Genomic DNA, 10,000 nt, shown 5'->3' on the forward strand with positions numbered 1-10,000 from the left:
GCACGGGGTTAGATACAGAGTAAAGATCCCTCTACACTGTCCCCATCAAACACTCCCAGGACAGGTACAGCACGGGGTTAGATACAGAGTAAAGTTGCCTCTACACCGTCCCCATCAAACACTCCCAGGACAGGTACAGCACGGGGTTAGATACAGAGTAAAGTTGCCTCTACACCGTCCCCATCAAACACTCCCAGGACAGGTACAACACGGGGTTAGATACAGAGTAAATCTCCCTCTACACCGTCCCCATCAAACACTCCCAGGACAGGTACAGCACGGGGTTAGATACAGAGTAAAGCTCCCTCTACACTGTCCCATCAAACACTCCCAGGACAGGTACAGCACGGGGTTAGATACAGAGTAAATCTCCCTCTACACTGTCTCCATCAAACACTCCCAGGACAGGTACAGCACGGGGTTAGATACAGAGTAAATCTCCCTCTACACTGTCCCCATCAAACACTCCCAGGACAGGTACAGCACGGGGTTAGATACAGAGTAAATCTCCCTCTACACTGTCCCCATCAAACACTCCCAGGACAGGTACAGCACGGGGTTAGATACAGTGTAAATCTCCCTCTACACTGTCCCATCAAACACTCCCAGGACAGGTACAGCACAGGGTTAGATACAGAGTAAAGATACCTCTACTCCATCCCCATCAAACACTCCCAGGACAGGTACAGCACGGGGTTAGATACAGAGTAAAGCTCCCTCTACACCGTCCCCATCAAACACTCCCAGGACAGGTACAGCACGGGGTTAGATACAGAGTAAAGCTCTCTCTACACCGTCCCCATCAAACACTCCCAGGACAGGTACAGTACGGGGTTAGATACAGAGTAAATCTCCCTCTACACTGTCCCCATCAAACACTCCCAGGACAAGTGCTGCACGGGGTTAGATACAGAGCAAATCTCCCTCTACACTGTCCCCATCAAACACTCCCAGGACAGGTACAGCACGGGGTTAGATACAGAGCAAATCTCCCTCTACACTGTCCCCATCAAACACTCCCAGGACAGGTACAGCACGGGGTTAGATACAGAGCAAATCTCCCTCTACACCGTCCCCATCAAACACTCCCAGGACAGGTACAGCACGGGGTTAGATACAGAGTAAATCTCCCTCTACACTGTCCCCATCAAACACTCCCAGGACAGGTACAGCACGGGGTTAGATACAGAGCAAATCTCCCTCTACACCGTCCCCATCAAACACTCCCAGGACAGGTACAGCACGGGGTTAGATACAGAGTCAAGCTCCCTCTACACTGTCCCCATCAAACACTCCCAGGACAGGTACAGCACGGGGTTAGATACAGAGTCAAGCTCCCTCTACACTGTCCCCATCAAACACTCCCAGGACAGGTACAGCACGGGGTTAGATACAGAGTAAAGCTCCCTCTACGCTGTCCTCATCAAACACTCCCAGGACAGGTACAGCACAGGGTTAGATACAGAGTAAAGCTCCCTCCACACTGTCCCCATCAAACACTCCCAGGACAGGTACAGCACGGGGTTAGATACAGTGTAAATCTCCCTCTACACTGTCCCCATCAAACACTCCCAGGACAGGTACAGCACGGGGTTAGGTACAGAGTAAATCTCCCTCTACACTGTCCCCATCAAACACTCCCAGGACAGGTACAGCACGGTGTTAGATACAGAGTAAATCTCCCTCTACACCGTCCCCATCAAACACTCCCAGGACAGGTACAGCACGGGGTTAGATACAGAGTAAATCTCCCTCTACACCGTCCCCATCAAACACTCCCAGGGCAGGTACAGCACGGGGTTAGATACAGAGTAAATCTCCCTCTACACTGTCCCCATCAAACACTCCCAGGACAGATACAGCACGGGGTTAGATACAGAGTCCAGTTCCCTCTGCACTGTCGGTGTGATCACGTAACGGAGCAGAAAGGACAAGCGGGCGATCGTGTGTTACTCTTTTCTCACGGTGGGTTCATAACTTAAAAGCAAAAAAAAAATGGACACAAAATATATAACTTAAAGCTGGGTGAGATGAGAGTGCAGCCTGTCCGCTGGCAACCCTGGTTCCTTAACCTGCCTCCTCCCCCACCCCACCCACCCACCCCCCCTCCCACCCGCCAGATCCAACAACTGATTCCTTCTCTCTCTCTCTCTCTCTCTTTTTTTTTGTTTAAACCCCATTTTGCGTTGGTACAAAAAAAAAACCAAGTGTGAAACGATGGGGGAGGTGGGGGAGGGTTTAGCTCCCAACCAACGTCCAGAACTCCCGAGACCAAACCCACCCCCCACCCCCACCCAACCTGCAGCCGGCGCTATATTGGTAAAGGCTTGGCCGTTGACTGGGAGGTGGGGGAGCTGGGGGTTTGGGATGGGGAGACCCGGGCAGATGCGCGCACGCACACACTCACGCTCACGCACACAAACACACACACACACACACACACACACACACACACTCACGCACACGACTTCCCCGTCCCTACAGCCGCCGAAGGGCCCTCTTCTTCTTGGTGCTGGAGGAGCTGGATGAGGAGGGTTTCTTCTCCCCGGCATGCTTCTTCGCAATGGGGCCTTCAGGCTGGCGAGGGGGTGGGCCGCAGGGCGAGGAGGGGGGAGCCGAGGTGGAGGTGGAGGAGGAGGTGGAGGAGGTGGTGGAGGAGGTGGTGGTGGTGGTGGTGGTGGTGGAGGAGGGCCCCCCCTCCCTGAACCAGACCCGGGCGTGGATGTCAGTCAGCAGGCGCGCCCTCGAGGCGTACTCCTCATACTCTTCCAGCAGCAGCCGGCCGGCCTCCTCGTTCAGGGCCGACTCTGGGTTCGGGTGGATGAGCAGGCATTTGATCGTCTGGGGAGAGAGAGAGAGAGGCGGAAGGAGAGAGAGAGAGAGAGGCGGAAGGAGAGAGAGAGAGAGAGAGAGAGAGGCGGAAGGAGAGAGAGAGAGAGAGGCAGAAGGAGAGAGAGAGAGAGGCGGAAGGAGAGAGAGAGAGAGAGAGGCAGAAGGAGAGAGCGAGGGGGAGACGGAGAGAGAGAGGGGGAGATGGAGAGAGAGAGAGGCAGAAGGAGAGAGAGAGAGGGACAAGGAGAGAGAGAGAGAGAGAGGCGGAAGGAGAGAGAGAGAGAGAGAGGCGGAAGGAGAGAGAGAGAGAGAGAGGCGGAAGGAGAGAGAGAGAGAGAGGCGGAAGGAGAGAGAGAGAGAGAGGCGGAAGGAGAGAGAGAGAGAGAGAGAGAGGCGGAAGGAGAGAGAGAGAGAGGCGGAAGGAGAGAGAGAGAGAGAGAGAGGCGGAAGGAGAGAGAGAGAGAGAGAGAGAGGCGGAAGGAGAGAGAGAGAGAGAGAGAGGCGGAAGGAGAGAGAGAGAGAGAGAGGCGGAAAGAGAGAGAGAGAGAGAGGCGGAAAGAGAGAGAGAGAGAGAGGCGGAAAGAGAGAGAGAGAGGCGGAACCAGAGAGAGAGAGGCGGAAAGAGAGAGAGAGAGAGGCGGAAAGAGAGAGAGAGAGAGGCGGAAAGAGAGAGAGAGAGGCGGAAAGAGAGAGAGAGAGAGGCGGAAAGAGAGAGAGAGAGAGGCGGAAGGAGAGAGAGAGAGAGGCGGAAGGAGAGAGAGAGAGAGGCGGAAAGAGAGAGAGAGAGAGAGGCGGAAAGAGAGAGAGAGAGAGAGAGGCGGAAAGAGAGAGAGAGGCGGAAAGAGAGAGAGAGAGAGAGGCGGAAAGAGAGAGAGAGAGAGGTGGAAAGAGAGAGAGAGAGGCGGAAAGAGAGAGAGAGAGGCGGAAAGAGAGAGAGAGAGGCGGAAAGAGAGAGAGAGAGAGGCGGAAAAGAGAGAGAGAGAGAGGCGGAGAGGGGGAGAGAGAGAAGAGAAGAGAGAGAGGCGGAGAAAGAGAGAGAGAGGCGGAGAAAGAGAGAGAGAGGCGGAAAAGAGAGAGAGAGAGAGGCGGAAAGAGAGAGAGAGAGAGGCGGAAAGAGAGAGAGAGAGAGGCGGAAAGAGAGAGAGAGAGAGGCGGAAGAGAGAGAGAGAGAGCGGAAGAGAGAGAGAGAGCGGCGGGAAAGAGAGAGAGAGAGAGGCGGAAAGAGAGAGAGAGAGAGGCGGAAAGAGAGAGAGAGAGAGGCGGAAAGAGAGAGAGGCGGAAAGAGAGAGAGGCGGAAAGAGAGAGAGGCGGAAAGAGAGAGAGGCGGAAAGAGAGAGAGGCGGAAAGAGAGAGAGGCGGAAAGAGAGAGAGAGAGAGGCGGAAAGAGAGAGAGAGAGAGGCGGAAAGAGAGAGAGAGAGAGGCGGAAAGAGAGAGAGAGAGAGAGGCGGAAGGAGAGAGAGAGAGAGAGGCGGAAGGAGAGAGAGAGAGAGGCGGAAGGAGAGAGAGAGAGAGAGGCGGAAGGAGAGAGAGAGAGAGAGGCGGAAAGAGAGAGAGAGAGAGGCGGAAAGAGAGAGAGAGAGAGGCGGAAAGAGAGAGAGAGAGAGGCGGAAAGAGAGAGAGAGAGAGGCGGAAAGAGAGAGAGAGAGGCGGAAAGAGAGAGAGAGAGAGGCGGAAAGAGAGAGAGAGAGAGGCGGAAAGAGAGAGAGAGAGAGGCGGAAGGAGAGAGAGAGGCGGAAAGAGAGAGAGAGAGAGAGAGGCGGAAGGAGAGAGAGAGAGAGAGAGGCGGAAGGAGAGAGAGAGAGAGAGAGGCGGAAGGAGAGAGAGAGAGAGAGAGGCGGAAGGAGAGAGAGAGAGAGAGAGGCGGAAGGAGAGAGAGAGAGAGAGAGGCGGAAGGAGAGAGAGAGAGAGAGAGGCGGAAAGAGAGAGAGAGAGAGAGGCGGAAAGAGAGAGAGAGAGAGAGGCGGAAAGAGAGAGAGAGAGAGGCGGAAAGAGAGAGAGAGAGGCGGAAAGAGAGAGAGAGAGAGAGGCGGAAAGAGAGAGAGAGAGAGAGGCGGAAAGAGAGAGAGAGAGAGGCGGAAAGAGAGAGAGAGAGAGGCGGAAAGAGAGAGAGAGAGAGGCGGAAAGAGAGAGAGAGAGAGGCGGAAAGAGAGAGAGAGAGAGGCGGAAGAGAGAGAGGCGGAAAAGAGAGAGTTGGAAGAGAGAGAGGCGGAAAGAGAGAGAGAGAGAGGCGGAAAGAGAGAGAGAGAGAGGCGGAAAGAGAGAGAGAGAGAGGCGGAAAGAGAGAGAGAGAGAGGCGGAAAGAGAGAGAGAGAGAGGCGGAAAGAGAGAGAGAGAGAGGCGGAAAGAGAGAGAGAGGCGGAAGGGGAGAGAGAGAGAGAGGCGGAAAGAGAGAGAGAGAGAGGCGGAAAGAGAGAGAGAGAGAGGCGGAAAGAGAGAGAGAGAGAGAGGCGGAAAGAGAGAGAGAGAGAGGCGGAAAGAGAGAGAGAGAGGCGGAAAGAGAGAGAGAGAGGCGGAAAGAGAGAGAGAGAGGCGGAAAGAGAGAGAGAGAGGCGGAAAGAGAGAGAGAGAGAGAGGCGGAAAGAGAGAGAGAGAGAGGCAGAAAGAGAGAGAGAGAGGCGGAAAGAGAGAGAGAGAGAGGCGGAAAGAGAGAGAGAGAGAGGCGGAAGGAGAGAGAGAGAGAGGCGGAAGGAGAGAGAGAGAGAGGCGGAAGGAGAGAGAGAGAGAGGCGGAAGGAGAGAGAGAGAGAGGCGGAAGGAGAGAGAGAGAGAGGCGGAAGGAGAGAGAGAGAGAGAGGCGGAAAGAGAGAGAGAGACAGGGAGGCGGAAAGAGAGAGAGAGAGAGAGAGGCGGAAAGAGAGAGAGGGAGGCGGAAAGAGAGAGAGGGAGGCGGAAAGAGAGACAGGGAGGCGGAAAGAGAGACAGGGAGGCGGAAAGAGAGACAGGGAGGCGGAAAGAGAGACAGGGAGGCGGAAAGAGAGACAGGGAGGGGGAGAGAGAGACAGGGAGGGGGAAAGAGAGACAGGGAGGGGGAGAGAGAGACAGGGAGGGGGAAAGAGAGACAGGGAGGAGATGAGAGAGAGACAGGGAGGGGAAAAGAGAGACAGGGAGGGGGAAAGAGAGACAGGGAGGCGGAAAGAGAGTCAGGAGGCGGAAAGAGAGACAGGGAGGCGGGAAAGAGAGACAGGGAGGCGGAAGAGAGACAGGGAGGCGGAAAGAGCGACAGGAGGCGGAAGAGAGAGTCAGGGAGGCGGAAAGAGAGACAGGGAGGCGGAAGAGAGACAGGGAGGCGAAAGAGAGACAGGGAGGCGAAAGAGAGACAGGGAGGCGGAAAGAGAGACAGGGAGGCGGAAAAGAGACGACAGGGAGGCGGAAAGAGAGACAGGGAGGCGGAAAGAGAGACAGGGAGGCGGAAAGAGAGACAGGGAGGCGGAAAGAGAGACAGGGAGGCGGAAAGAGAGACAGGGAGGCGGAAAGAGAGACAGGGAGGCGGAAAGAGAGACAGGGAGGCGGAAAGAGAGACAGGGAGGCGGAAAGAGAGACAGGGAGGCGGAAAGAGAGACAGGGAGGCGGAAAGAGAGACAGGGAGGCGGAAAGAGAGACAGGGAGGCGGAAAGAGAGACAGGGAGGCGGAAAGAGAGACAGGGAGGCGGAAAAGAGAGACAGGGAGGCGGAAAGAGAGACAGGGAGGCGGAAAGAGAGACAGGGAGGCGGAAAAGAGAGACAGGGAGGCGGAAAGAGAGACAGGGAGGCGGAAAGAGAGACAGGGAGGCGGAAAGAGAGACAGGGAGGCGGAAAGAGAGACAGGGAGGCGGAAAGAGAGACAGGGAGGCGGAAAAGAGAGACAGGGAGGCGGAAAAGAGAGACAGGGAGGCGGAAAGAGAGACAGGGAGGCGGAAAGAGAGACAGGGAGGCGGAAAGAGAGACAGGGAGGCGGAAAAGAGAGACAGGGAGGCGGAAAGAGAGACAGGGAGGCGGAAAGAGAGACAGGGAGGCGGAAAGAGAGACAGGGAGGCGGAAAGAGAGACAGGGAGGCGGAAAGAGAGACAGGGAGGCGGAAAGAGAGACAGGGAGGCGGAAAGAGAGACAGGGAGGCGGAAAGAGAGACAGGGAGGCGGAAAGAGAGACAGGGAGGCGGAAAGAGAGACAGGGAGGCGGAAAGAGAGACAGGGAGGCGGAAAGAGAGACAGGGAGGCGGAAAGAGAGACAGGGAGGCGGAAAGAGAGACAGGGAGGCGGAAAGAGAGACAGGGAGGCGGAAAGAGAGACAGGGAGGCGGAAAAGAGAGACAGGGAGGCGGAAAGAGAGACAGGGAGGCGGAAAGAGAGACAGGGAGGCGGAAAGAGAGACAGGGAGGCGGAAAGAGAGACAGGGAGGCGGAAAGAGAGACAGGGAGGCGGAAAGAGAGACAGGGAGGCGGAAAGAGAGACAGGGAGGCGGAAAGAGAGACAGGGAGGCGGAAAGAGAGACAGGGAGGCGGAAAGAGAGACAGGGAGGCGGAAAGAGAGACAGGGAGGCGGAAAGAGAGACAGGGAGGCGGAAAAAGAGAGACAGGGAGGCGGAAAGAGAGACAGGGAGGCGGAAAAGAGAGACAGGGAGGCGGAAAGAGAGACAGGGAGGCGGAAAGAGAGACAGGGAGGCGGAAAGAGAGACAGGGAGGCGGAAAGAGAGACAGGGAGGCGGAAAGAGAGACAGGAGGCGGAAAAGAGAGACAGGGAGGCGGAAAGAGAGACAGGGAGGCGGAAAGAGAGACAGGGAGGCGGAAAGAGAGACAGGGAGGCGGAAAGAGAGACAGGGAGGCGGAAAAGAGAAACAGGGAGGCGGAAAAGAGAAGACAGGGAGGCGGAAAGAGAGACAGGGAGGCGGAAGAGAGACAGGGAGGCGGAAAGAGAGACAGGGAGGCGGAAAGAGAGACAGGAGGCGGAAGAGAGACAGGGAGGCGGAAAGAGAGACAGGGAGGCGGAAAGAGAGACAGGGAGGCGGAAAGAGAGACAGGGAGGCGGAAAGAGAGACAGGGAGGCGGAAGAGAGACAGGGAGGCGGAAAGAGAGACAGGGAGGCGGAAAGAGAGACAGGGAGGCGGAAAGAGAGACAGGGAGGCGGAAAGAGAGACAGGGAGGCGGAAAGAGAGACAGGGAGGCGGAAAGAGAGACAGGGAGGCGGAAAGAGAGACAGGGAGGCGGAAAGAGAGACAGGGAGGCGGAAAGAGAGACAGGGAGGCGGAAAGAGAGACAGGGAGGCGGAAAGAGAGAGAGAAAGAGAGCGGGGTTGCACAAGGAGAGAGACAGAGGGAAGAGGCGCAAGGTGAGAGAGGGAGAGAGAGAGGGAGAGAGAAAGGCGCAAGGAGTGATAGAGAGGCGGAGAGGTGCAAGGAGAGATAGAGAGACAGTGTGAAAGAAGGTGGGAGGGAGAGTGAGTAAGATACAGGGAGAGGGAGGAAAGGTAACAGTTAGTGTGCATATTGAATCATGATTGGATAGGGTGGGGAGTGGAGCGCTGGGATAAAAATCATCCAAATGCAGTGAGAACAAGTGGCAGTGAGAAACGTTCACCCAAGAGGGTCTGACAGGGGGCTGAATGGGTCTCCTCCTGTTCCTGTGTAACAGGCTCGAGAAGGGGCTGAATGGGGCCTCCTCCTGTTCCTGTGTAACAGGCTCGAGAAGGGGCTGAATGGGCCTCCTCCTGTTCCTGTGTAACAGTCTCGAGGGGCTGAATGGGATCCTCCTGTTCCTGTGTAACAGGCTCGAGAAGGGTCTGAATGGGCCTCCTCCTGTTCCTGTGTAACAGTCTCAAGGGGCTGAATGGGATCCTCCTGTTCCTGTGTAACAGTCTCGAGGGGCTGAATGGGATCCTCCAGTTCCTGTGTAACAGGCTCGAGAAGGAGCTGAATGGGCCTCCTTCTGTTCCTGTGTAACAGGCTCGAGAAGGGGCTGAATGGGGCCTCCTGTTCCTGTGTAACAGGCTCGAGAAGGGGCTGAATGGGCCTCCTCCTGTTCCTGTGTAACAGGCTCGAGAAGGGGCTGAATGGGCCTCCTCCTGTTCCTGTGTAACAGGCTCGAGGGGCTGAATGGGATCCTCCTGTTCCTGTGTAACAGGCTCGAGAAAGGGCTGAATGGGCCTCCTCCTGTTCCTGTGTAACAGGCTCGAGAAGGGGCTGAATGGGCCTCCTCCTGTTCCTGTGTAACAGGCTCGAGGGGCTGAATGGGATCCTCCTGTTCCTGTGTAACAGGCTCGAGAAGGGGCTGAATGGGCCTCCTCCTGTTCCTGTGTAACAGGCTCGAGAAGGGGCTGAATGGGATCCTCCTGTTCCTGTGTAACAGGCTCCAGAAGGGGCTGAATGGGTCTCCTCCTGTTCCTGTGTAACAGGCTCGAGAAGGGGCTGAATGGGCCTCCTCCTGTTCCTGTGTAACAGGCTCGAGAAGGGGCTGAATTGGCCTCCTCCTGTTCCTGTGTAACAGGCTCGAGAAGGGGCTGAATGGGATCCTCCTGTTCCTGTGTAACAGGCTCGAGAAGGGGCTGAATGGGCCTCCTCCTGTTCCTGTGTAACAGGCTCGAGAAGGGGCTGAATGGGCCTCCTCCTGTTCCTGTGTAACAGGCTCGAGAAGGGGCTGAATGGGCCTCCCCCTGTTGCTGTGTAACAGGCTCGAGAAGGGGCTGAATGGGCCTCCCCCTGTTCCTGTGTAACAGGCTCGAGAAGGGGCTGAATGGGCCTCCTCCTGTTCCTGTGTAACAGGCTCCAGAAGGGGCTGAATGGGATCCTCCTGTTCCTGTGTAACAGGCTCGAGAAGGGGCTGAATGGGCCTCCTCCTGTTCCTGTGTAACAGGCTCCAGAAGGGGCTGAATGGGATCCTCCTGTTCCTGTGTAACAGGCTCGAGAAGGGGCTGAATGGGCCTCCCCCTGTTGCTGTGTAACAGGCTCGAGAAGGGGCTGAATGGGCCTCCTCCTGTTGCTGTGTAACAGGCTCCAGAAGGGGCTGAATGGGCCTCCCCCTGTTCCTGTGTAAGCCATGTTGAGCCGGGGGGAGGTGGGGAGTGGGGCAGGGAACGTACCGGAATGCCCCCCTGCCGGGCTGGCATCAGCCACTCACCAGGAGAATGTGCCGGATCCCGAGCTCAGCCTTCCAGTCCCTCTTCAGGACGTTGACACAGATCTCGCCGCTCGGACTGACATTG

At 56.6% G+C, this 10,000-nt stretch overlaps 1 protein-coding gene across 1 annotated transcript in view; it reads right to left on the reverse strand.

Annotated features, from left to right (window-relative positions):
* Positions 1–2,124: 2,124 nt before the first annotated feature.
* The window catches only part of ube2s (ubiquitin-conjugating enzyme E2S), a 26,735-nt gene continuing 18,859 nt past the window's right edge, over positions 2,125–10,000 (reverse strand). The window contains exons 3-4 of the mRNA XM_041182347.1: positions 9,916–10,000; positions 2,125–2,841 (exon numbers count right to left, since the gene is read on the reverse strand). The exon at positions 9,916–10,000 is cut by the window's right edge and continues 106 nt beyond it. Of these exons, the coding sequence (XP_041038281.1) occupies positions 2,479–2,841; positions 9,916–10,000 (448 nt within the window). The 3' untranslated portion in view covers positions 2,125–2,478. The remainder of the gene's footprint in view (positions 2,842–9,915) is intronic.

The sequence above is a fragment of the Carcharodon carcharias genome (assembly GCF_017639515.1).
Source record: "Carcharodon carcharias isolate sCarCar2 chromosome 39 unlocalized genomic scaffold, sCarCar2.pri SUPER_39_unloc_3, whole genome shotgun sequence".
In the NCBI taxonomy this organism is placed as follows: Eukaryota; Metazoa; Chordata; class Chondrichthyes; order Lamniformes; family Lamnidae; genus Carcharodon; species Carcharodon carcharias.